This window comes from Hibiscus syriacus, unplaced genomic scaffold (genome assembly GCF_006381635.1).
Source record: "Hibiscus syriacus cultivar Baekdansim isolate YM2019G1 unplaced genomic scaffold, ASM638163v2 tig00009796_pilon, whole genome shotgun sequence".
Lineage (NCBI taxonomy): Eukaryota > Viridiplantae > Streptophyta > Magnoliopsida > Malvales > Malvaceae > Hibiscus > Hibiscus syriacus.
In genome coordinates this window covers 316,118-343,838 of record NW_024062201.1, presented here as the reverse complement: position 1 = coordinate 343,838, position 27,721 = coordinate 316,118, and the positions used below count along the sequence as shown (strand labels likewise).

Genomic DNA, 27,721 nt, shown 5'->3' with positions numbered 1-27,721 from the left:
GCTTAAATAAATATTGTTGATGAGAATAACTGAATTAAAGAAACTGTAGATAGTTCACCCCTTTGATTTGAAAAGAGAGTCGCAATTGATAGTCTAACGATGGTCGACTGATATTTATATATCAACCCTTTATGCGTGTCGATGTCAGACTTAGTGTTATCAGTCCCAAGACTTAGGTGAATAAAGTATATAAATGCAACAGTTAGTCAATAGATCTGACCCTAAAAACAGGGGCATAGAGCAGGTTAAATTTTTTTTTCCATAAACACAATTTTTTTAATTGAGGGGACCTAATAAAAAAATTTATTTATATTTTTAATATTAATTAATACTTAAAAAAATAATTGGCAGAGGTCAAAACTCCTCTGACCTCCACGAAGTTCCGCCCCTACCTTAAAAGTTACTTAACTTGATCAAAAGTCTTGTAAGAGTTTTTGGTCGGCTAGAGAACTTCTATATCATATGATCAAAAGAGTTGAAAAGAATGAATCATTTGATGGTCTACATTGTTGATGAAGATGTCATATGGTAACGTATGACATAGATGAAGATGTACGACAACGATTTTTTATTCATGGGTTAGATTTTGTTCCTGATGTTAAATTTAGAGGACTAAACTGAAATAATATTTAAATTTGGAAGGTTAAATTTATTAATTTATTTAAAATTAAGACTATGTTTTATAAATATGTACAAAATAAGTACTAAACATGCTATTAGACAAATTTACAGGAATTATTCTAATAGATCCTTCTATTCTATTCCTTGAAAATAGGGTTTGAATTCCCTCCAGCTTTGTAGTAATGGAATGCATAGGTAGGTTTGTCTGCAGATTCCAGCTCTGTATTATATTAAATGAAATAATATAAGTATTGTACCATGAAAAAATTCATAGTAAATTACGTGGTTAGTATTAAAATTATCAGTTTTAGTTTGTTTTAGTTTTTAAACTTTTATTTTTTTAAAATTATACTTAGAGTTTAGTTTTTGTTTCATTTTAATATTATGTTAAAAAGCTAACGTTAAGTTTTGATTTTTTTTAATTTTAAGTATTAAAACGGGTCCAAAATGATAGTTTAGGTGTTAAATGCATTAATTTTTTAACGATGAATTACTAAAATGAAACAAGAACTAAACGTTAAATCATTCACCATATATCCATCCAAATCGTAGCAGAAACAAGCTGATGGATTTCTCCAAAAAGGAACTGATAAATTAAACCAAATTAAGGTGTTGTTTAGTTCCTAGGCCTGAGGTGGCCTTCGTTGGCAAGCTCGAACAGATGGGCCTGAGCTGCTGCGGCACTGTTTGAACTTAGTGCCGCAACAAAACTCTCCCGGACATGCTTGGTTGAGAATGGGAACCTTCGGTTCGCCATGGAGTTGAGAAAGGAAGCCGTCCCTTCACGATAAAGTGCCCCGACTCCGTCATCACGTGTGTTCGAAAGTGCATCGGGCAAACTCATGGTTGAACCGAACCCTGGATGGCCGGTCACTCCGAATGCACTGCCGAGATTGCCCCACCAACCAAGCAAACCCCATATCAGTGTTGGGTGGCTCCTCCAGAAACTGAAAGTAACGCATAGTATAATTGATCACTTAATTTTGTATCATATACTTCACGATAACATTATACGATATACATATATGTGTACAATTATATATTCTAATAGAATAACAATCACTTACTCGCATGTACCACCCAAATGTGGATGTCCCGGATCGCCACCCGGAGTGACTGGTGGGTTTTCGGTGACTGGAGTTGAAGGAGAATGGTAGTTATCATATCCACCATGTGAAGGAGAATGTGACGGTACCGATGGAGTCGATGATTCATGCGGTGGAGTTTCACATTCCCCACCGGATGGTGTCGGTGTTGGGTGGTAGCCATCACGGCTTCCATGCGATGGTATCGGTGTTGGGTGGTAGCCATCACGGCTTCCATGCGATGGTGTCGGTGTTGGGTCGTAGCCGCCACCGCTTCCATGTGATGGAGTTTCTTGAGTTGGAGATGAGCCACCGTGTGAGGGAACAGTCCCTGTGTGAGGGTCTGGTGTATGAAAGAAAAAGTTCCTCTGATCTTCAAAGTCATTGATGGACATTACTGGAATGAGCAAACTCTGATAGAGAAAACCAGCTACCAAAATCCAGATGGCCAAATTCTCCATCTCTCAGTTTGTTATACGAACACAAGAAGAAGAAGAAGAAAGAACGAAGATGTGTGTGTTCAAAAGAACGAGGGGGTGAATATATATAATGGGAGTAAATAGGAACAGGTGAAGCAATGCAAGGTTAGTTGATGCCAGCAACTGCATTTATATGCCCTGTTAATCAGTATCGGACGTAGGAATCATGTTAAGGACTAAATTATAAAATTTTAGGATTCAAACTTATAAAATTACGAGAGGTGAAAATAAATTATAAATAGATTTGTTTTGATACCCATATTTTATTTTTTTTTAAAAACATGCATAACATTGAGTTTAGGTTTCAATTTCGTACTTGTCGTTAAAAAAATAACAGATCTACTAATGTGACGTTTTATTTTTTTAATGATGGTGTGACATTACTTTATGGTGACACGACAAAATAACCGTTAAGTTTTTAACGAAGGGATACCAAAATGAAACCTAAACTAAACGTTATATATGGTTTTGAAAAAAAATTAAAGTTTAGGTATCAAAATGGAACAAAAGTAATAGTCTAGTTATTAAACGTGTAATTTACCCTAGAAAATATAAAAAAAAATATTTAAAATACATAAAAATTTTAAAAATAATCGAGGGAGGCTGACTTTTCGATTCAAAACTGACAGTTTAGGTATTAAATGCATAATTTACCCTATTTTATAAGCTTTAATGTTTTTCTTTAAGTTCTTATTGAGAGAGGAGCTTAGCATTAAATCTTTAACGCGTTGAAGTTTAAATAAGAGTGAGTTTTCCAATCATGCACATTAATACAAACAGTTGAAAAGCTACCTTGTAACATGTACACAATGCATAAATATGGGTCGATTCAAGTAGTAAGCAGTTTGATATCGCTTAAACAAGGTATCAGGTTCGAGTATGTAAAAAATCTCTGCTAAGGGACTCATCCACAAAAATCAAGTGTGCGACGCGGGTCAATCCGAATTAGTCAAGATGAAACATTTGAACCGAAAGAGCAACAAAAAAACCCCTCTTTAATCAGTGGTTAGATGGTGGTTGGTCAGTGTTTAAATCCTCTTTTTTCATTAGGAAGAAGTAGAGAAGATATTCCAACTCATCTTTCGATCTTAGTTGAGAAACTTTATAGAAACCCTTATTGTAAGCGTAGAGTCACGATAACTACTCGTAGATTAGCAGACTTAATACATACGAGATCATGTGAGTTTAATCATAGATCATATCAAAGGGTAACTACTTCTCGAGAGGTGCGAGTCTCCTGGGGCTGGAATCCTTTTAGGGACGAAATTACATACAATACCCCTTTCAAATTTTTTAGTGTAATAGCATTTTAGGTCCTTTTAATTTAAATATTAACTAAATAATATCTTTATCCCTCCTAATTCTTAGATTTAGAATACATAATATCTTTATCCCCCGGTGTTTCATTGATTTGCACAAGGTGTGAATTTTAATTTTGAATGGTAAAATTACAATCCAACCCCCCAATTAGTACAAACCCCTATCCTTCCTCTATTTCTATTTTAGACTTCTAGGTTTTAAATCTTCTACGAACTTTATTTTATTTTTATTTTGATAATTAATTTCATATTTACTCTTTGACTTTAATTAACAATTAAATTAATATTGTATTTTATTCAATATTTTTTATTAGAAATAATTTTATATAATTTTATATTATTTATTATCATTAACCTTAACAATTTTATACTTAATTTTTCTTGATATTAATTGTGATTATTTGAATCATGATAATTTACTCTTCGACGGTCATTTATTAAAACAAACTATTACAAAAGTTTAATTGATCATTAATTTTAATTTGATGCTTAATATTTTTAAATATTGAATAAAATAAAATATTAATTTAATTGTTAATTAAAGTCAAAGAGTAAATATGAAATTAATTTTCAAAATAAAAATAAAATAAAAATCATAGAAGATTTAAAACCTAGAAGTTTAAAATATAAATAGGGGAAGGTGAGGGTTTTGTACTAAATTTGACCTTTTAAATCAAAACAAAAGTAGGGGGTTTAGTGTAATTTAGCCATGTCTATTAAAACAAAAATATATAATTGTTTAAAATCTAAATTGGAGAAATTATGGGTGGTTTCATGAATTTGACCATTTGAAAATAACACAACTAAGGGGTTGGATTGTAATTTTACCATTCCAAATTAAAATTCACACCTTCTCTGAGTGATCGACTAGGTGATTATCGGATGATTGTTGGGCGACGATGAGATGGGCAACGACAAACAACAGCGTTAGATTTATTATATAATATTTTTCGATAAGTTTTCCGACGAATTTTTCGATTGAGTTAAGATCTCTAATGATAACTATTGCTCATGACCATTCTTAACTTAAATAATTTTTTAATTTTAAATAAATTAATTATTATTTTTAATAAAAAATTATAATTAAATTATAATTCTATTAAAAGTAGAATTAAATTTTAATTAATGATTAATTTTAAATAAATTCTTATACTTTTTAATATTTACATAATAAAGATAAATTTATTTCTAATATGTTTCGATATATCATTTTAATAATATATTGTGGTATATGATAAGCGTCGTAGAATTTTCCGCTTATCATAGGTCATATATGTATGTTAAATCAGTAATCCATTTTATTGAACAGGACTAGTGTATAAAGGATCCAATTCGAAAGATTTTAACCCAAAATACCAGCAAATTAAAAATACTATAAGACATTTTTTTATTTCACGACTGCTTCCTAAGACAACGATTTCCCATAGCAGCCGCAACAACGATGGCGGCAACCGTTCCGGCCGCCACGATCGGCACATTCACCCCTTTATCTTGGCAATCAATATCAACCTTTCTGCTCATAGCAGCTTCGATTGTCTTCTCGTCCACCGTATCTTTAAATTCCAACATCTTCTCCTCCAACCCCATCACCTTCTTCTGGCACTGTCGTCTTACTCGCTTGCTCCTTCTCAATTCATCGCCGGCTTCCGCCACCTCGTCTTCGAGGTATTGAATCTTCTTCCTGAACTCACGTATTCTCTCCTTCATTTCGTCTTGCACTCGAGTTTTCTTTCCCTTCTCCTCCTTGAACCTAATTTCTAGAATCCTGATCTTCGTTTCCAGTTCCCTCCCTTTCTTCTCCACCTTGACTTTCTCTTTTCTGAACTCCGCGATTTCCGATCGTAATCTTTCGATCACCAAAGCTTTCTCTTCCAATCCCGTCTTTAACCCGATCACCTCGCGCTTCGCTTCGCCTACTTCGCGCGTCGACGATATGAGATCGTGTTGGAGCCTATTGACTTCGATCTCGAGATCCGCCGATCTCTCGGCGATCGAATCGAGGAAACTCGAATCTTCGTCTTCCCATTCGTCCGTCTCTTCTTCCATGGCGTGCAGATGATCCACTTTTTGATTCAGTTTGTTCACCTGCTCCTCCATTCCTTCGTTTTCGTGGCTCAATTGCAGCTTCTCGCTCTTTAGTGCTTCGATCTTAGTAAGCAGCTCCGATATCTCGCCTTCGTCGGTGTTGTGGAACTTCTCCGCCGTCTCCCTCTCTCTGTCTATGGTCGTCGGATTCTCCATTATCTTAAATCTCTGTTTGCCTGCAAAGAAAATCACAAACAAGACAATGTTAGGGCAGCAAGAGAGAAAAAAAAACATAGAGACTTTTTTTTTTATAACCAATAGTATTAAATTGCGGATGCGGTGTTTATCCCGGTTGCGGCCGTTGCAATACCGTTTGCGGTGTCACAATAACCTTGAAAAATGTTACGACGCAGCTGTTATACTGTGTTGCAACCGCATTTAATATATCCAATTTAATAATTGATGAATTCAAATCGAATATTACATTCTTTTTTAAGTAGAAAAATGATGGATCCAGTGAATTGCTCCGATAGGGTAGCATTGAACACTTCAAATTCTGCGTATTTTCCGATGTATTAGCACTGAAGTTTTCAACTTCACGATCTCTAAGTTGATGGATATCATGGATCGCTCAAATTCAGTGCCTTATTAGTGACCCTTCCATGAAACAAGGTTATACGATCGACCAATGAAAGGGTTGTCGATGTTCATCCAGACAGTCGTTGATTCATTCTTTCCGGAAGATAGCTATAGATGGCCTTATTAGTGACCCTTCCATGAAACAAGGGAACACCGAGATACTTACCCAAATCAGTAACTTCCTTAAAATCAAAACTACGAACAATCTGGTTGTCACACCCCAATTTAGCGGCTAAAATTTATTAATTTTAAAGTGTCGAATTAAAGTGGTATCAAGGAAGGATGAGGGCTAAATTGTACGTTTTTAAAAGGTTGCAGTTCTTTTTTTGGAATTTGATGGAACTATAGGAACTTGAACTTGAATTATCCAATTTTTAGTTTGCAGTGAAAAATAAACCCCTCCCCTGTGAAACCCGAAACTCATTTAACCATTCCCCGTTTCTAGCTCCGTTCGTCCATCTCCGGCCAGTCATGGACGGCGCAGACACCACCAGCAGCTCCGGTATCCTCCCGCGACCCATCCCTTTCCGTCGGCTCACTTAAATCGGCCACCGTTTTGCCGAATCGAGAGAGAGAAGCAGTCGATTTTCCCATCGTTTCATTCGTCGTTTCTTCGTCAATCGGTCGCCGGTGAGTGTCACCGCCACCTCCATCTGAAGCCCCGACGCCGTCCGACCAAAACCTCCAAGGTCAATCGGCGCGAGCTGCCGCCGTTCGCCGTGGAAATTGAAGTAACACACTTCATTATGCGATCAATTATTCTCTACGGCGAACCAGTATCATTTAACGTATCTTCAACATAGTTTCATTCTAACCCATCATACGCCTTCTCCAGGTCCACTTAATGGTCATCTAACCCCTTTGTTCTGATTTTTTAGACAATCAAGTGTCTCACCTCTTGAGCTAAAATAATACTGTTTGTAAGTTGGTGGCCAGGGGAAGAAACTTGCTTGGGCCTGCGCCACCCATGTCGCCGATTGACAAGAAACTTGACAAAATAATATTTTTATTTAAACTCTTATCCGCTTTTATCCATGGTTTTTAAAATCGGATCGGTTAGCGAACCGATCATGTTATCGGTTCATTGATTCAATCGGTCGAATCGGTTCGATCGGTCAGAAGAACCGGACGATGTCATAATTATTTAAAAAATTAAATAAAAATACTAAAAATATTTAATAAAAAAATAATTTTTTATATCATAAGTCATATTCAAAGCAATTCATAATATATATAAATTAAAAACCATAAAATCAAGTGAAACAAAATGATTCAAATTAACTACAACATAATATTTAAGGTAAAACATATTAAATAATAAATATAATTATATAACTATAATTAAAAAATAAATTTGAGGCTAAAAAATCATAACAAAATGATATTGTTTGGTTTAATTTAAAAAAAAACAATCTCATATTGTTAAGAAACATAGAATAGCATCCCAAAAATCTAAAGAGCAAAAATATGAGAACAAAACAATCTCACATTGCTAAGAAACATAAAAGAGCATCACAACTAACTTCTATAAATAATAGAGCTAATTTGACATTCAAAATCATGGAGCTTTTTGGTGAGCATTGAGTGAATTATTCTTTCACTTCAACCAAGCTCGAATTTTAGGCTTCAATTGAGCTTCTAAATTTTTTTTTTTAGTTCAAGCCTTTTTGAGTTCAAGTTTCAATATTATATTTCGAGTTCGAGTTGAATTTGATAATTTTTAATTTGTGAGTTTGAGTGGAGTTGAGCTTACTTTTAAAGTTTTCAAATTCGAGTCGAGCTCAGCAATACTCGAGTTCGACTTGGCTCGTTTAACAAACGACGTTTGGTTTAATTTTTTTAAAAAAAAAATCGGTTTTTTCCGATTTTCAACCGGTCTGGTTCGAACGGTTCAACAGTTCTGATCGGTTCACTAATAACGGTTCAACCGATTTAGATTGAACCAGATTAGACAACGATTTTCGGTTGAATCGATCGATCCGGTCCGATTTTCAAAATAGAGCTTTTTATCATTAACCGATTACGTGACATTAACATTGAGAAAATAATCAAAAAGCGTCTTAAAACGTTTGTGTGAGAAAAATATACACGAGTAAAAGTGAATATTCGATCAAATAAAAAATTAATTAATTAAGTTAATTATCATTATTTTATTATTTTAATTTTATTAAAAAAATATGCTCGAGTTAATTTAAGTCAAGACAAGGCAACTAGCCAATTAGTCACTATGTTTTCGGGTAATATTTTATTATAAGTTGGCAATGATGTGATTTGATGAGCTTAGTAGCTTCACAACCTTTTATATTTTATTTGCATTCATTTATTAATATAATAATAATATGTGTTATTATTGTATTGGTGAAATATAATAATAATGTGTGTTATTATTGTATTGGTGAAATACAGTGTGTTGACACATAATATTATTATAAGTCAAATAAAATTATTGAAAAACAACATAAAGACCTCTTGGTAAATGAATTCTTTGAAGATTCAGGCTCGAGCATTCCACATATCAGATGTGTGAGCGTTGAATATCAAAAAGTTGAAAGTTATTGTCATAACCATTTTTTTTAGGTGGAACAATTAAATATTATTTTTAAAACGATTATGACTTTTATTTTGAAAAATTGAGTATTTTGGATTAATTTGGATTAAATTAAATGGAGTCGCCATCGACCTTTGGGTTAGGTAGGTCGAATACCTAAAAAACGTCTTTTTAAAAGAAATTTAAGAAAAAACATTTTTTAAGACAAAAATGGTCTACATTTACCAGAAATCAAATTTAACGGGTTCGGGAGTCGGTTACGTGTGGGGAAGGGTAAGCACCCCCACAGCGCCCAAAAATGGTACTGTGTCGCTTGCACATTGTCGTAAATGATGGAAATGATAAATCGAATATAAAATTAACCTATGATCCATTTATTGAGATTTATTTAATTTGCCTCGAATTATTTAAAGAAAATCCTTTAACTCAATCAGAAATCTTGAAATTTGCAATCCTCCGTCGGGAAAGCTATTTCAACCATTTCTCATTCATAAAAGAATATTCTACCATTGATTATGTTAAAAATACAAATCGAATATAACTAAAAACAATGTTTACATACGAATAAATTGACTAACTAAAAACGTGAATTGAATACAAATTAAAAATTTTGAAATTTACATTCACATAAAATAAAGTCAATTGTCACTTAAAATAACACACATTGCATCGTTTGAACAAATTAATTAGCAAAATATACTTAACTTATTTCAAGTTTCTATGTCGTTAAAATGCCGTACCGGATCACACCACTTCGACCAAGTGGTACTTTCCACGCTCATTCTACGCATATGTATTCTTGAAAATAAAATCGAAATCAAATATTCATACATAGATACAAATATAATGAGAATAAATGTAATTGGAAATATAAATATTTACATTAAATGGAATTAAACACATTATTTACATAATACAAATAACCATGTAATATGTAAATACATTCATATAAATGACTAAAATAAAAATAAATAAACATTACAAACCAAAATAAAATACAAAAATAAGTAATTAAGGGACTAAAACAAATTAAAACATAAATTCGTAAGGGCAAACAATAAATTTACCTAAAGTATTTATACTAAAACATTGACCATAATGTAAACAAAGTAAATTAAAAATACTAATTAAAATAAAGAAAGGTAACATTCAGTGACTGAAATGAAACATTTGTAAATATTAAAACCAGAATCGAACATAAACAAAAATAGTATGATATATAGCATGAGGGACTGAACAATAATTAAACCAAATACCCAACAGTGACTAATATGTAAAATACATAAATATCCTGTCCAAATTCGAACATTCACAAAATTCACAACACACGAAATTAGTGACTAAAATGAAACTATTACAAACATTGGGACCAAAGTCAAATATCCACAAAAATGACATAACATACATTAATAGGACTAAAATAAAATATTTATAAATGTGATGGCCAGATTCGAATATCAAAGAAACATACATGAAATATTAAATCAGTGGCTAAGATGTAACATTTATAAATACTGAAACCAGAACCAAATATAAACAAAAATGTTATAATACCTAGGATAGTGACTAAAATGTAAAAGTGAAAAGATAAAGGCTCAAATTGAAATAATGTAAACTTCATTCCATGGCTAAATCGTGCGGTTACAAAGGATCAGGGACCAAAAGCGTAGTTACCCCATGCGTGAAATTACAGAACTCGTCCCCTCAAAACGTCGCCGTTTCGTTTTGGAAATATAAGCCCAAAACCGGCTTATCTTAGCTTCCCCTCTCTCATTTGGTTTTAATTCATAAAACAGAGGGAGAGAGAGAGTTTCAGAACTCTCTCAACTCTCACATAAGAGAAAAGGAATAACGCCGTCGCCGGTGGCGCTCACGGCGGCGACGGCGCACGGCGGCCGGAGATGCCCAACAACCCTCAAAAGAAACATCTCAACCCCTACTACTCAAAACCCCACTCCACTTTGCCTAAACACTACCCCAGTCTCCTAAATCTACCGATTTACCTCTCGAAACAACAAGACGCGGTGACCTTTGAACTCCTTGCATGCCTTCGCCGAACCTCCCTCCTCGGTAAGCATTTCTCTTCTCCCTTTTTCTCTCTGTTTTCTTTATATTTTCTTTTTTTTGTTCTGAAAACTCCCGAATGGTCTCTCTCTTTTTTTTTGTTATCACCGCCTCCCCCCTTTTTTTCTGTCATTGCATGTCCGTTTCTTATGGTCCTTGGCTGAGAATCATCATCTCTATTTGATAGGAATGATGTTCCTAGGCTCGGGTTAGTACCAAAAGCCGAATATTTAGGGATTTAGGACAGCCGAATATTTAGGGACTTAGGACTATTTTAATGGGTTTTCAGATTTTTTGTGATAGAATCCCAGATTTTCGGGATTATATGGATTGATGGGGTTGCTGTGGTTTACTGTAGATGACTGTGGGGGGACCTTCGGTCACTGTGGATGCAGGCAGCCGACGTCAGAGGCTGTCGGCGAGGGGACGCTCGGCTTGAAGTTGAAGAGTCAAGCGGCGGCTGGAGCTGGAAGGCTAAACGGCTGAGCTGATGATATTTTAGGGTTTCAAACCCTAAGCTCTGCGTGATCTGGACCGTTGGATGGGTCCAGATCCAATGGCCAGAAATGAGGCGGCTGGAACATTGAGATGAAACCCTAGCTGGGTTGTCAAGTGGGCCTGGGATTGGTATTGGGCCTGAACCGGGTCTGCTCCAGCTTGTTGGGTATGCTGTTGGGCTTAGGGATTAGGCCTGCAAAAATTTGTAAATGTAAATTAAATAATAATAATAATAATAATAATAATAATAATAACGATAATAATAATATACAAAAAAGACCCGGACAAAAACGGGTGTCTACAGTTATATTTCAACAGATAATATTTTATGTTTAGGGGATGTTTGTTTGCCTCTTAATGGAACGATTCAACGCTGAATGATTAACCGTTCAGCATTCAGCGCGTTTGTTTTGCACTTATAAATGATTCAATGCTGACTGATTCAATAAAACAGCGCTGAAAGATTCAGCACAGAAGTACATTATGAATGATTCAGAGCCATTATCAAACAACATGTCACATTCATAGCTAATTCATACAGAGTCTATGAATCATTTAACACTTAATCATTCAAAAGTAAACAAACAGCCCCTTACTCTAGATTAATAAAAAATATTAAAAAACAACGTGTAAGTTGTTGATGAAAAAAAAAAGAGAAAATGACGTAAAAATAAAAAAATATATAACAGCATATTATTAAATTTTTAACTATCGACTATCAAAATAAAATAATATCTAACATAAATCCTAATCTAAATTAGAATAAAAATCTTAATAAACATAAATCCAATGAGACGAGAAACCACACAGATACTGGGATTCGAACCAATATAAAGGATCTTAATAAATAAAGGGTAAAAAGTATATAAATAGACCTCTAGCTATAGGATGTTGTTTTGTTAAGTCTCTTGACTATTAAAAGTTATAAAATAGTCCTTCAACTAAAGAGTGTTGCTTTGTTGAGTTCCTCGACTATTAAAAGTTATAAAATGATCACTTGATTATTCATTATCTTCTAAATTCGTCCTTTTCCGTTAAAGAATTAAAGGTATTCTAAGCTGAACGTTAACCTCCTGACTGTGATATGATAAAATATGATCACATAATCTCAAAAAACTATCATATCACAGTTATTATGTTAACATTCAGCTCATACGACCTCCAATTTCTTGATAGAAAAGGACGATTTTGAAACATAATAAATAGTCGAATGATCATTTTATAACTTTTAATAGTCGAGAAACTCAACAAAGCAACGCTATATAGTCAGATGATCTTTTTATAACTTTTAATATTTAGGGCTGAGCAACGAAACGGAGAAAATCGAAAAACCGATACGAACCGAGTAAAACGATTTGGTTCGGTTTGGCATTATACGGTTCGGTTTAAAGTCTTAATTATTTTGATTTGGTTTGGTTCGGGTTTTTCATATGGAACCCATTTGTTCTATATTGAACCGAATAGGCAATTTTTTTAAAAAAATTTATAGTTTCAATTGATTTTTTCATTGAAAAATCGAAAAATCAAAAAATCCGAACCGTTAAAAAAACGAACCGAAAAAACTAGTTTCGATTTTTTCGGTTTTTTAACCATTCGGTTTCGGTTTAAATTTTGAAAAACCGTTTATTTCGGTTCGGTTCAATTTTTGGTAAAAAAATCGAACCGAATACACCCCTATTAATATTCGAGTACTTAATAAAACCGGGGTATCATTTATGTACTTTACCCTAAACTAAAATTACTTTTAAGCCTAAAATAAGTAATCTTTACGTGGGCAGGTCCGTCAACTGTCTTTTGCGGTCCAAAAAATAATATTTTTAAACCCATTAGCAGCCCCCAAGTGCAGTGCCCGTAGACTGAATATTTCATATCAATTTGATTGCGTTGAATGTAACAAGGAAGACGAATCTATTAAAATACTATAAACCATTTGAAAACTTGGGCAACAAGTAATTATAGCAAAGCTTTTTGAGGATATAAATACCCAGAGAACCACACTGCATTTTCATCAGAGTTTTCCCTTAAAATGGAGGGAAGAAAGGTCGTTGGATGGGCTGCAAGAGACGTTTCAGGACATCTTTCCCCATATTCATTCACTCTCAGGTCTTTTATTCTCGATCGATGGAGATCGTACTCTTAAAATTTTCAAATTTTCATATAATACGATGTCTTTTGTATTTTGTATTCATAATCTGTTTTCATGTACATATGATTTTATAAGTTCCTCCTCGATGCTGATCGATGTTTGAATCCCATTTTGTATAGGAAAACAGGTCCAGAAGATGTGGCGTTGAAGGTATTGTATTGTGGGGTGGATCACACTGACCTACATCAGATGAGGAGCGAGATTATGGCCATTAATTATCCTCTGGTTCCAGGGTATGTGTCTCTCCAAACATATAGATAATTCTAAGGTATAAATGAACAGGGTGTTCGATCAATGAACTGTTTATGAATTGTTTGTTTATTAAACTAAATAAACGAGCATGATTTTAATTTTGGATAGAGTACATAAGTGGTCCCTCTACTATTAAAAGTTACAAAATGGTCATCTGATTATAGGGAGTTACTTTGTTGAGTCCATTGACTATTAAAAATTACAAAATAATAACTATTAATTATGTTCCAAAGTCGTATCTTTTCATTAAAAATTTGATGACAGCGTGAGCTGTATGTTAATCTATTGACTGAGATATGATAAAATTTGATCTCATAATATCGACCAGCTCATGTGATCGTTAATTTTTTAACAGAAAAGGACGAATTTGGAACATAATGAATAGTCGAGTGAACATTTTGTAATTTTTTTATAGTCGAGGGCTTAACAAAACAACTCTCTATAGTCGGAGAGTGTGTTCGACTAGTTTATGTTCATGAGCAAGCTTGTTTATATGATCTTTAGATCGTTTACCTGGTTCTCCTTTTCCTTTTATTTTTTATTTTTAAATGTTGGTAAAGACAATGACTAAATTGAACACAAAGTGAATTTTAAAGTTCAAACATTGAAGCCTAAAGAGATTAAAGATTGGTAACATAATTTTATCATTTTTTTGACTTACACGGTAAAAACAGAATGTTTAACTAACATGTTCGTGAATGCTAATCATACATATTGACGAAAGTTAAACGAATATGTTCACAAATATATAAATAAATATGTTCGGGTACGTTAAAATAATATAAACATCTTTAAAAATAAACACGAAAACGACCCTATTCATTCAAACCTGATTAATTTACACCCATGTATAACCCTATGATGATGTTCACAATTTGATGACAAACTTGTTTTTCTCTATCATAGGCATGAAATAGTGGGCGAGGTGGTGGAGGTGGGCTCACAAGTAAACAAGTTCAAGGTCGGAGATAAAGTGGGAGTTGGGTGCATAATCAGCTCTTGTGGCGAATGTTGGCTTTGCAACTCCGACAGTGAACAGTATTGCAGCCAAAGGATCCTGACCACCGGCGGCGTCCACAAAGATGGAACTCCCACTCACGGTGGCTTTTCTTCTGCCATGGTTGTTCATCACAAGTAAGACCCTGTTTTCTTCAAAATTCTCTTGAAAAATCCAATCACTTGTTAGAGCCGTAAACGAGTCGAGTTGTGCTCGAGTATTGTTAAGTCCGAACTAAACTTGAAAAGTTTAAACTTGAGTTTTGTCTCGACTGTAAGTTCACGAATTTAAATTTGTGAAGCTGGACTCGAACTTGAAATAAAAAATTAAAGTTCGACTCAACTCAAAAGCTCTTGAGTTTATATATATATATATATTTAAATTCACGAGTTACTTGATACCCAAGTCGAAAGCTCACAAACTTAAAATTGATAAATAAAAAAAATTGAAGTTAGACTCAAGCTAGAAAAAACTTGAATTTGAAACATTTTCATATTTAACTCGATTGAAGTTCGAACTCGATTCAATCTTAAACTCAAACTCAAACCTTAAATATATGAAAACCTTATATTATATATAATTTTAAAAAAAAACAACATAAATGTTAATATTACTAATAATTTAGTTTAAAATTTGAGAATTTAATATATTATTTTTTGAGTTATTCTTGAGCTTTTTGAGGTGGGTATCAATCTCATTTCGACTTAATAAGAACTTGAATTTTATATAGTTTGAATATTGATCAAACTTTAACTAAATCAAACTCGAATAACCCATGATTTTTACTGTCTTATTTACGACGCTAGTGGTAACTGACATTAGAGTTGATGCAGGTTTGTGGTAAAGATACCCGAGAAACTAGCACCAGAGCAGGCAGCACCGCTCTTATGTGCTGGGGTGACGGCTTACAGTCCATTGAAGGAGTTCAACAACTCCGATAAGGCGATCAACGCCGGAATATTGGGGCTCGGCGGAGTTGGACATTTGGCGGTGCTGATAGCCAAGGCTATGGGGCATCATGTGACGGTGATAAGTTCTTCGGAAAAGAAGAGAGGGGAGGCTTTAGAGCATCTGCATGCAGATTCTTTCCTGGTGAGCTCTAATGCGGCGGATATGGAGAGAGCTGCGGCGAGTCTCGACTACATTCTCGACACCGTTCCGGCCGTCCACGCTTTGGACCCTTACGTTTCGCTTCTCAAAGTTGGTGGGAAGTTGATTTTTGTCGGAGTTGTCACTAAGCCCCTCCATTTCAACACCGAAGACCTGCTTCTAGGTAATTGTTGTACCCTAGCTAAAGATCTTTCCCATAAATTATTGGGTAACTTTTATGGTTCAATCGTGTGATGCAACGCAGGGAAGAAGACATTGACGGGAAGTTTCATAGGAAGCATTGCAGAAACACAGGAAACACTGGATTTCTGGGCAGAAAAGAATTTGAGTTCGATGATAGAGGTAGTGAAGATGAATTTATATAAACACAGCCATTGAGAGATTGGAGAAGAATGATGTGAGGTACAGGTTTGTACTTGATGTTGCCGGCAGCAGCCTTGAATGAATTCATTCGTTCTAGCATTGAACTTTGATTTATGTTTCAACTATACTACTGAACCGTTGAATCATTGACGGCACGATGAATTGACTGACAGATGTCAACGTATACACCTCAGCAAAACGACGTCGTTTTGATCCGGTTGTTAACGATTTAACGATCCAGTGATATAATCGAAATGAAAATCAAAGTTAAATGCTATAATTAACAAAATTAAAAGTTCAATGATATAAATATTTGGTGTAATTTACCCAATCCAAAATGTTTGGATTAAAGAGATTCATGTTATCCTTATCATCGTAGATTTGAAAAATTATAAATTATCATATATTTTAGATATTTTTAACGTATTTCTATTAATAAAATCTTATGTCAATCCATGTTCATCATCGATGATATTACGTGTAAATGCATGTTAGACTCCATAACCTATACAAATCATCTTTTGGATGTATTAAATTCAACCATGAGAAAACCATACTTAACGTTTAGTACCTAAATTATCGGGTTTTGATTCGTTTTAATATCTAAACTTTTAGTTTTTCAAAACCGTACCTAACATTTAGTTTTTGTTCTATTTTAGTACCTTATCATTAAAAACCTAAAGGCATTGCATTTTTTATAGGTAAATTACATCATCCATCACTCAACTATCTTCTCACTTGTAGTTTGGTACTAAAGTTTAAAAAATTTCAATTTAACTACTCAAATTTCAAATTGCTCTTATTTTAATCACTCTAATTTATTTTATTAATATTTTTTGTGGCATGACATATTTATTATTATTTTATTAAAATATAATAATTTTTTTGAAAGTTTGTGTGATTCAATTAGGAGTAATTTGAAAGTTAAGTAATTAAATGAAAAAGATTTAAATTTTAAAGACTAAATTAGGAGTGAGAAGATAGTTGAGTGATCAATGATGCAATTTATCCATGAAAAAGGTGTCACGTGCAAATCACCCGATAAGTTTTTAACGGCAAGTGATAAAGCGAGAAAAAAAATAAACGTTGGGTACGGTTTTGAAAAAAGTTTAGGTACTAAAACGATCAAAACTGATAGTTTATGTGCTAAACATTAAGTTTCCCAAAAAAAACTATCTATTCAAGCAACCATAAAGTTGGAAAACTGAGTCTTGATGACCTTAAAATGAAGAACTTTGATTGGTGAATGGCTTTACAAGATCCGGAGAGGGTGCCTTTGAATCTGTTGGTCAGGTCAAGAGGGTACCCAAATAGTAACTTTTGATCAGCTGAAGAGGCCATTTGTTGGCTTGGCTGCATGTGAAGAGGAGGATTAATGCAGTCCACAAAGGTAACCCCATGAATGCTGAGTTTTTGTCTTTGTGTTCACTACTTCCCTACCTCAACCACTCGTGTATATTGGGGGAATAAAACCCGACTCGAAAAGAACTTTCTGACTCGGTTCAATATTAAAATATTCGACTTGATTTGATTCGATTCAATCAAAAAAATTAAATTAAAGTTGAACTATAGTTGAAGCGATAAAACAACAATGAGATAGTTGACTAACGGTTAACACATGTTACTGACATGAAATTTTTACATGTGATCAACTGATAACGTAACATATATCATATCATCTAAAGTGATGACGTAAAATGTCATATCATCCAAAATGATGATGTGACATGAATCATGCCACCAAAAATGATAATATGACAAAATTTTATATAAGCTATATGTGTTGAAAGTTAATCTATTAATGTTATGTCAATATTTGATCATATGTAAAAATTCTACGTCGGTAATATATGAAAATTCAATAAGAACTGTTTTGACAAAAATGTTTAGAGATAAAATGATTCAAAAAAAAACAAAGCAACTATTTATAAAAATATTAGGGTAATCATCTCATTATGTATTAATAAAAAAAGTATCACAAATTATTTAAAATAAGGTAAATTATGTAGTTAGTACTTAAACTATCAGTTTTATTATGTTTGCCAAGGGAGACCCTGGTATTGCTGCCTTGTATGACAAGCTACTGATATCAGAAGAACACTTGCCCTTTGGAGAGAAATTGAGAGCCAACAATGAAGAAACCAAGCGTCTTGTTCTCCAGGTAATACAAATGGGAAGACAAATGCAGTGATTGTAGTATAAAGCTGTATTTATATGAAGCCTAGCAACAATTTTCACCTTCTTTTGTAGGTTGCTGGACATCGAGATCTTCTCGAAGGCGACCCGTACCTGAAGCAGAGGCTCCGACTTCGTGATGCTTACATCACGACCCTTAATGTATGCCAAGCATACACTTTGAAAAGGATCCGAGACCCGGATTATCATGTGAAGGTAGGGCCGAACTTGTCCAAGGAATACATGGAATCGAGGAAGTCGGCAGCCGAGCTCGCGAAACTCAACCCGACAAGCGAGTATGCTCCTGGTCTGGAAGACACCCTTATATTGACCATGAAGGGTATTGCCGGTGGCATGCAAAACACTGGCTAGAGCTAAACATAACCCCGAACCTGCGGATTGTTGGTTTTCTCTATCTTCCTATTGTATGTAATGGTTGTTGCTTTTCTTAGGTTGTATTTGCTTCAAGTAAACCCCCCTCCTCATCATCATCATCATCATCATCATTATTATTATTATTAGGATAAACGACATCAGATATCAATGAATGATATCTGAATTTTAAGTGACGTATCATTTATATCACTTAACTTCTAATTTCTCTAGTTATAACATTGGACTTTTAACATCAATCATGTCACTTGCCCGTTAAAATTCAAATTGTGTGATGATATGGATAAAATAAAATTACTTTAGTAAGGGTATTGATATCTAAAAGTCTTAATACAAAAGTAAGTGCCTAAACTTTGCATCAAAAATCGTTTAAGTATCTAAAAAAATTTCGCTAAAAATAGGTGTCTAACGTTTTCTCATTTATACTTTTAGGTGTCTTCAGCTTAATTTTTAATTTTTTAATAATAAAAATATTACTTTTAATTAAAAAATAAAAAAATAAAAAAAAGTTTAATTCGTTTAAAAAAAACCCAATTTTTTAAAAAATATAAAAAGCCCCCTAAAACCAGTGAACCATCTCCGGCCACCATCGTCGTCATCGAGTGGTTGGGCTTTGATCGAAATTGCACGGTGGTTCGAATGGTGGCAGCGATTCAGCTTATAGACGTTGAAATCGGTAGGAATCGACGAAGAACAGTGACGGTGATTTAAAAATCGACGAATCTTTGAACGCTTTTCTACAACAAATAATGGCATGTTACGACGAAAGGTCAATAAAAATTTAATCAGTGGTCAATGTCGGTGCCGATGATAGTGGCGTGATGGTCACCGCCGGATGGCCCACATAGAAGGGGGAGTTTGGGGGCTGCTAGGTAGGTGGGGTTTTTTTTTTACACAATTATTTTTTTATTTTTAAATATATTCTCGAAATTAATAAATCTTGACATGTGTCACTTAACGATTACTTAACAAATTTTTATAACAGCAGACACCTAAAAGTATAACGTTAGAAATATTAAACACCTAATAAAATTTGGGCACTTAATTTTATATTAAGCATATTTAAAATGACATTAAACTTTAAGAATGTATTGATTTTACTATTAAAGTAAATATATAATTTGGTTTTTGATATCACACTTTTCTGGGGCCAACAGCCAATTATCACCCTTTATCCCATTATCGATCGTATTTCGCGACAAGATCAATACTAAAACGTTTGCATTTCACTGTTTTTCTCCTTCAAAATTGTTTTTCACAAGACACTAAAAACATTGAAATTAAAGCATAGGATCAAGTGCCCCCAATATATATATATATATATATATATATATATATGTATGTGCTTTAGTTGTACATATAAATTATAGAATATCGTTACTCGATAAAGGAATCTGATGCAGCTCTAAATTTAACAAAGCTTTCTAAAAGAAAACAGTCAAAAAGTTGAAAAGGAAAAGGTTGAGCCAAATCAGATGAATGATGCAGAGATTTTTTTAGAATGAAACGTTAATAATTTAGGCTTCTTTCCAGCCATCCAGCTGGAGAGACAAAATAATTATATTCCCACACTTTATCCAACCTTTTCTTCTCACAGGGAGACATGGGCACACCAGTGGCAGTGAGCTCATTTCTCGGTTCGCAAAACGGACGTAGAAGATATCGTAGTTTCGCCGGAAAATAAACAGGCAAGGATATAGAAAAATATTCAGTTCATAAATGAAAAACGAAGAAGCTATTTTCTCTAGAGTCTCGAGGCTTTTTTCCCGGCCTCGATGGAGTTCTATGAAACAATTATGTAGTTTGATTTATGTCACATGTGAAACTGTTGATCCTGGTATGAATCAAGATATGACAATGAATGAATACTTTGGACAATTATCATCAAATGCTGTTTGTGACAAAGATTGAGCAAATTCCATACTATGTTTTACCTCTCTCTTTTTTCTACAGGATATAGTTCCGCACCGAGTCCTCCAGGATCTGATGGGTAGGGCTGATCATCTCCTTCACTTTGTCTCCGTTCTTATAAATCTTAAAAGTCGGGACCGTTCTTATACCCTCCGCTTTTGCCACCGCTAAGCTTTCCTCTGCATCAACCTTCAATCACGAAACGATGATCATATGTTAATGCTTAAACACCGTTGCTTTCACATCATTTCGTGCTTGTTACATCGGTATGGGTGCTGTGGATGCGAACAAAATGAGTTCATCAAAGTTAAGAACACCCGAACGCCTACCTTGTAAAAATGAATAGATGGATACCGAACGCAAAGCAAATTAACGAATGGGGATAGTTCTTCACATTGTTCATTGGATGCCACCTTAAAGTGGACCACTGATATGCCTGGAATTTTGAACTTGTAAATCAGGCAATAAAATCAAGACCCAAGTTGAGAGAAAAAGAGATACATAAGCATCAATCTTACCGGTAGACGATATGGCGGTTTTAAATCTCTCTATGCTAGAAATCTCCTCTACTTCACCGCTGATTTTCGTTTTATGAATATCCGCCCCACGGGATTTCCTCAACGCAACTTGTACATTATGCAGAGACTCAGCAACTTCAATGTCTCCGGGAAGTTCCTCTCTCAAGAGCTCATAATCTCTCACAGAATCCGCCCATCTTCCAAGCTAAAAACCCGAAACAACATATCCTCATATATCAGTTCCTAATCAACAAAAAATGATATTTGAAAACACATGCACAAAATGAAACCATACAGAATGTGATTTCACCTTTCCATTAGAGGCAGCCCTTCGAAGTAAGGCCTTTTTGTAATTCGGTTGAATCTTTAGAGCCTGGTTGCAGTCCTCTACGGATTTCTCCCAAAGTCCAAGTTTAGACCAGCAAACTGCTCGATTGCAGTATAGAACCGAGTTAGAGCTATCACATCTGAGTCCTTCCCCGTAAGCAGAGCAAGCTTCAGCATATCTTCCGGCGTTGAATAATTCATTGCCGTGAGTCCGTGCTCTCGCTACCATTTTCACATTATTTAAAACCGCTGCAATTTCAGCATTGCTGTAATCGATACGTCTAGCCTTCTCCGCAGCTGAAACTGCATTCTCGAATCTGCAAGAAATCTATAATCCATTTTCACTCAATCCTAACAACAATACCAAACAGTAAATGATAATTTCATCTCGCAAAGGTCACCTTCCCAATGCCATCTCAACTTGGGCCTGAACAAAGAGGGTATAAGCTTCGGCCACCATATCAAAGTACTTAATCTGCGAGGAGGGTGTATATTGCTCCGATTTTCGGATGTTCGATAGGTAGTAATCTGACTCCTCGATTTGGTGGAGCTTCAAAAGGGCTTCTGCTTTACAAGCAATGAGCTGCAAATTCATTTCAACATTCTCAGATATTCTGCAGTTGAATTCTATATAACAGCTCGGTAGTACAAACATATAGTCGACTAGTCGAGGGAAGGAGCTGTACCTGGGGAGACGAGTCTGCGCCAACAGCTATTGCTGCATCTATTTCTCTTGCCACAGTCTTCCAATCACCAATCTTCCGCGCATCCGCACATCGATTAATATGATTTTCCAACAGCTGCAACTTCTGCAACTCGGCTGGATCCGAATGTTGCCCCGGGAAACAAAGGTGGTGTCTGGCATTATCCGGTAAACCTAACCTGGAGTAAGAAATTTGAGGATTGTTAATACTCTGTCCAAAACCCTTTCTTACCGAACAATCAATTGCCAGTTTGAACTTAAATCCAAGGGCATATCCATTTTTATGTGAAAGGAACCATAAACAATCAACTATGTATATGAAAGGCACACTTTGACAAGCTAGCAACAAAGAGACAAAGCAATTTCAAAGAAAAATGGATATGGAAAATCACACAACACATGAGAGCATGAAGAAGAAGAACCAATGAAACAAATAGAGAGAGAGAGAGAGAGAGAGAGAGAGAAGCACACAGAAACCGAAGAGATCCTATCCTCAGCAACACTGATGAGACTAAAGCACCCACCAATCACGTTAATCAAGAAGATGAACAAAAAAAACAATGGTTAATTAAATAATAAGAAAATTTACTCACTCACCTAAGATAAAGAGTAGACAACCTCTGATGAGCTCTGCCATAACCAGGGTCTAATCTAACAGCTTCCTCACACTCCCTGACGGCCTCTCCCAATCTTCCATCCGCCGCTAACGCCGCCGCCCTGTTACTTCGGTAGGCGGCGTTTTCCGGTGAAATGGATATAGCCTTATCATAAAACGTCAATGCCTCGGAAAAGTTCCCTCTTTTATACATCTCATTACCAGCTCTCTTCATTTCCTCGGGATCAGCGGTAGCCGCCCCAGATTTAGCACCACCGCCGCCGCGAATTATGCTGCCGTGTCCATAGTTTCCTTTACCATCACCAAGCGTATCGGTCTTGTTGGAGGTACGTAACCCCATGGTTTTAACGATTTTCCCAGACGGACAAATGTTACCACTGGGTAAAATCGTGCTTGGATTGGAAGAAGCAGACGAAAGCGAAGACGAAGACGAAGTTCCTCCAGTAAAGCTTGAACCAGAGTAGATTAAAGGGAGTCCAGCAGAAACGGATCTCCTATGACCCGGCCTAATAATCCGGTTCACCGGAGCAGATCCGGGTAAACCCGGACTTTTCTCCAACAGCTCCCCGGAGAAATGAGTAGCGGTGCTGTTACTGTTCTTACTCGAAACAGAACCAGCCGACGAGTTGGAGCTGTTACCACCTGACGACGTAGTCGTGGCGGCGCCTCCGCCATTGTTGTGACGGAGCAACGGAGAAACGGGCGAACCCATCAGATCGAGTTCTTTGAAATCGGGCTTGTTCATTTCCCTGTCGAAACGCGGCCGTTCTGAATGGGAAGAAGACATTTGTAGTGAAATGATAACGGTTAAGGAAATCTGGGTTTTCGATTTATATAGCGAAGAGAGGGAGTAATAAAGGGAGTATATATATGGGGTTATCTTCTTCTCCTCCTCCCTCTCTTTGATTGTGTGGTGGTTTAATTCAACATTAATGGGGGTACGGCGGCGGCTATCTTAGATTAGGTATACTAAAACCATAACACGAATGAAGAGATTATGAAGATGAGAGATACGTGGAAGACGACATTAAAGGAACAAAAGAGGGGGATCTCGTGATGTCAAAACAAAAGGGAAAATGGAAGAACCAATCTTGAATTCAGTATCAGTTGAGTCCGAGTCTGAGTCTGAGCGAGTCAAGGCTAAAACATTTCATTTGCGGTAGTAAAAAACACATGGGTTGATTTGGAAAAAGATTAAACTACACTTGTGGTCCATTAATTATGGTTAATTTTTAAAAAAGTTACACAGACATAATTAATTAACGGGTAAATTACGTGTTTAGTACATAAACTGTCAGTTTTGATCTGTTTTAATATCTAAACTTCAATGTTTTTCAAAATCATACATAAAGTTTAGTTTTTATTTTATTTTAGTACCCATATTAAAAATTTAACATTATTTTTTTAAAAAAAATTGAAAGTTTAGATACTAAAATGGACCAAACTGATAGTTTAATTACTAAACACGATAAATTTTTAACGATGGAATACTAAAATGAAACAAAAAACTAAACGTTATATATGGTTTTAAAAGAATTAAAACTTTAGGTACTAAAACATATCAAAATTGATAATTTAAGTACTAAATGCGTAGTTTACCCTTAATTAACCTCTTTTTTTATTTACAATGAGTGTGTGTTTTGTTAATGATTAATAAAATTTATCAACATATATTATTTTGTAATCACACTAAACTATTCAAAAAATTGGTAAACTACACAAAAATGGTCCTCGACTACTGGATGTTATTATTTTTAGTCTTCAACTGTTAAAAGTTATAAAATGATCTCCCGACCATAGGAAGTTGCTTGTTTGAACTTCTTTGACTATTAAAAGTTACAAAATGATTAGGTGATTATTCATATGATTCAAAATTGTCTTTTTTTGTTAGAAAAATGATGATAGCCTGAACTGCAAGTTAACCTGTTGACTGAGATATGATAGTCGTTTGAGATTTTGAGATCATATTTTATCAAATTACAGTAAGTGGTTTATCGTTCAGTTCAGATTGTCAATAATTTTTTAACAGAAAACGACGAGTTTGGAACATATGAATAATCAGGTGATCATTTTGTAACTTTTAATAGTTGAGGACTCAACAAAATAACATCATATAGTTAAAAGATTATTTATAATTTATATATATATATATATAAATGATGATACTTTCCTTCTTAAGGATGTTCTTTTAGCTCTTTTGCATTCATTTATTTGTAATATTTTTCATTCCTTGATACTTGAGATAAGAATAATATGCTTTTCTTTAAACATAAAAGAGATTGATGCTGACATGTTGAAGAAAGGTATTTCACTATTGTGATTCGGGGATGGACCGCCGTCAATCGTCTCTGAAAATTTCAAATTATCATCGAATCATGCGTTCGTAAGACATTGTATAGAAATGGAGCAATTGGATTGGGTTGTTCAAGTTGATGGAGAAGTTCAAAGGCTGGTGGATTCCAAGACCGAAATGGAACATTGGATGAAGCGATCGATATATCAAATACCGACGGGTTTCATCGACCTAAAAAAGAAAGCATACACGCCTCAGGTAGTCTCCTTCGGACCTTACCATCACGGAGGAGATCACCTGAAGCCGATGGAGGAGCACAAATAACGAGTGCTTCTCCATTTCCTGAGGCGATCAAACAAGTCTCTAGACTCGTTCGTCGAAGCCTTGGCTAAAGATTTGCAGAGATTGAAAGATTGCTACGATCAGCTCGATGTGGCACGACGACGACGACAGGTTCCTGCAGCTGATGATCATTGATGGATGTTTCATGCTGGAAATTTTATGTTGTGCTAACCATACAATGGAAGATTATGCTCCAAACGATCCGATCTTCAGCAATCATGGAAAGATACATATTCTTCCGTTTATCAAACGGGATATGTTGATGCTTGAAAATCAATTGCCGATGCAAGTTCTTTACACCTTAGTTGCTGTTGAAAGCAATGGAACCAAGGTAAATCACTCGTCTTTGGACACTCGGGATGGATCGAGGGGACGGTCGAGGTAGTCGTTGTCCTAAAATTTTAAATTAATATAAAATCTAGGATCCGTCCTTGTGGATGTAGGGATGACAATTTAATTTGAAATCGAAGGGTTCCAAGTTTAGTTTTTTTATAAAAAAAAAAGATTCGGTTCGGGTTTTTTATAAGATTAGGTCGGGTCAAGTTCGGTTGGAGGGTGAAAAACCTCCGACCCGACCCAATTTGAGAATAATAGAGTAATTTTTCATATAAATTTATGGATAATTGCTATAATATCCTTTCTCTATAGTTTTTTTATTAGGTTTTTCTTTTATGTAAGGTCGAGTCGGATCAGGCCGGATTTATACTCTAAAAAAATTGAATTGGGTAGAATTCAGATAGAGGGTATATACATTTCGAGTCGGATCGAATTAGGTGGAAGGTATTTATTTTCCAGGCTGGATCGGGCTCAAGTGAAAAATATATATTTTTCGAGTCGGGTCGAATTAGGTAGAAGGTATATATTTTTCGAGACGGGTTACAAGTTGAGTTTTTTTAAAAATAAATTCGGGTTGGATTTTCATAAGATTAGGTTTGGTCAAGTTCGGTTGGAGGGTGAAAAACCTCAGACCCGATCCGGGAATAATAGAGTAATTTTGCATATAAATTTATGCATAATTGTTATCCTTTCTATATAGTTTTTTTTAATTAGGTCTTTATTTTATGCTAGGTCAAGTCGGATAAGATCAGATTTATACTCTAAAAATTGAATTGGATCGGATTCGAATGGAGAGTATATATTTTTTGAGTCGGATCAAATTAGGTGAAAGGTATATATTTTTCATGTTGGGTATGATTCAAACAAAAATATATATATATTTTTCGGATTAGGTCAACTAGAAACCCGACCCGTTTTTGTTGTTTTTTTAAGTTTTAAATTGATGCAGGATGAAGAGTACATCAACAATCTTGTACTCAAGTTTTGCTCTCCCAATATGCCCTTATCATGCTTTGGGACTTGCTTGCACGTCTTGGAAGTTAACCGAAAGAGCCTGCTTCCGGACGTACTGGATGGTTGTCGACGGCAAAGGAAACATCGCCGCAAACTGCGTGTCCCGGACCACGAAGATGGCGACTACATCATTAGGTCCGCGATGGAGCTAAATGAACCTAGAATCTGGTTCAAGAAAAGTAAGACCGCAGCCTCAATGACATTACGTTCCGCCTTAAGCTTCCGGTCATCATTGTAGACGTGCCACAGAATCCATGTTTCTAAATCTAATAGCGTCCGAACGATTGCGTGTCGGGGTAGGAAATGAGGTGACATCCTACATCTTTTTCATGGACATCATCGACAACGAGAAGGATGTCGCTCTTCTATACTCGACGGGGATCATTCAGAACGCCACGCGCTCGGAAGTGACAAAGCAGTGGCTACATTATGCTCGACCCGGATAACGACGGCTTCAACGAGGTCCGGAAGATGGTGAACAGGTATTGCAAGAAAGCTTGGAATGAATGGCGAGCCAATCTCATCCACACATACTTCAGAAACCCATGGGCCATACTTTCACTGATTAGTGTCATCTTTCTTTTTGCCCTCACCATACTACAGACTATATATTCTCTATTTACTTTCTGCAATAAGTAGTGTAAAACTTACAAGTCTCTATAATCTTACAGCCGCCCCATTGATTTTCAGCTTTTTACATGGTTTTTGAAGATAAACTTTCTGATTTATTGTTAATGAGAATAAATGAGTTCCGACGATTATAAGCAATTCATTCATTCTGATCTAAACAAAGAGTCACAGTAGATAGAAGAACGATCATTGGTTCTATTCTCTCGGTTTTAATCAAAAGGATCACTATGACTACCTGAAAGTTGACAGGCTAAATGGATATGGTCAGCTAACGATAAATTTAGCTCTACTATATCATGTGAGACTATCGGAAGTTG

General features: G+C 35.2%; 3 protein-coding genes and 3 pseudogenes across 3 annotated transcripts; 3 read left to right on the top strand and 3 right to left on the bottom strand.

The window, feature by feature from the left end:
* Positions 1 to 1,233: 1,233 nt before the first annotated feature.
* Positions 1,234 to 2,314, bottom strand: LOC120203286 (annotated as a pseudogene).
* Positions 2,315 to 4,896: 2,582 nt separating this feature from the next.
* LOC120203302 (peroxisomal and mitochondrial division factor 2-like) lies at positions 4,897 to 6,762 on the bottom strand. The gene is made up of 2 exons (XM_039203612.1): positions 6,660 to 6,762; positions 4,897 to 5,765 (listed from the first exon to the last, which is right to left on the bottom strand). Exons 1-2 carry the CDS (start codon positions 6,760 to 6,762, stop codon positions 4,897 to 4,899), a joined length of 972 nt encoding a protein of 323 aa, XP_039059543.1.
* Positions 6,763 to 13,302: 6,540 nt separating this feature from the next.
* LOC120203285 lies at positions 13,303 to 16,357 on the top strand (annotated as a pseudogene).
* Positions 16,358 to 18,181: 1,824 nt separating this feature from the next.
* Positions 18,182 to 18,735, top strand: LOC120203284 (phosphoenolpyruvate carboxylase 2-like). The gene is made up of 2 exons (XM_039203604.1): positions 18,182 to 18,307; positions 18,397 to 18,735. Exons 1-2 carry the CDS (start codon positions 18,182 to 18,184, stop codon positions 18,691 to 18,693), a joined length of 423 nt encoding a protein of 140 aa, XP_039059535.1. The 3' UTR covers positions 18,694 to 18,735.
* A 1,712-nt stretch (positions 18,736 to 20,447) lies between these two features.
* Positions 20,448 to 23,911, bottom strand: LOC120203325 (inactive TPR repeat-containing thioredoxin TTL3-like). The gene is made up of 8 exons (XM_039203644.1): positions 22,771 to 23,911; positions 22,157 to 22,352; positions 21,872 to 22,053; positions 21,454 to 21,787; positions 21,144 to 21,348; positions 20,955 to 21,061; positions 20,649 to 20,814; positions 20,448 to 20,548 (listed from the first exon to the last, which is right to left on the bottom strand). Exons 1-7 carry the CDS (start codon positions 23,574 to 23,576, stop codon positions 20,662 to 20,664), a joined length of 1,983 nt encoding a protein of 660 aa, XP_039059575.1. The 5' UTR covers positions 23,577 to 23,911; the 3' UTR covers positions 20,448 to 20,548; positions 20,649 to 20,661.
* A 1,275-nt stretch (positions 23,912 to 25,186) lies between these two features.
* On the top strand, positions 25,187 to 27,413 carry LOC120203301 (annotated as a pseudogene).
* The last annotated feature ends 308 nt before the right edge of the window (positions 27,414 to 27,721 follow it).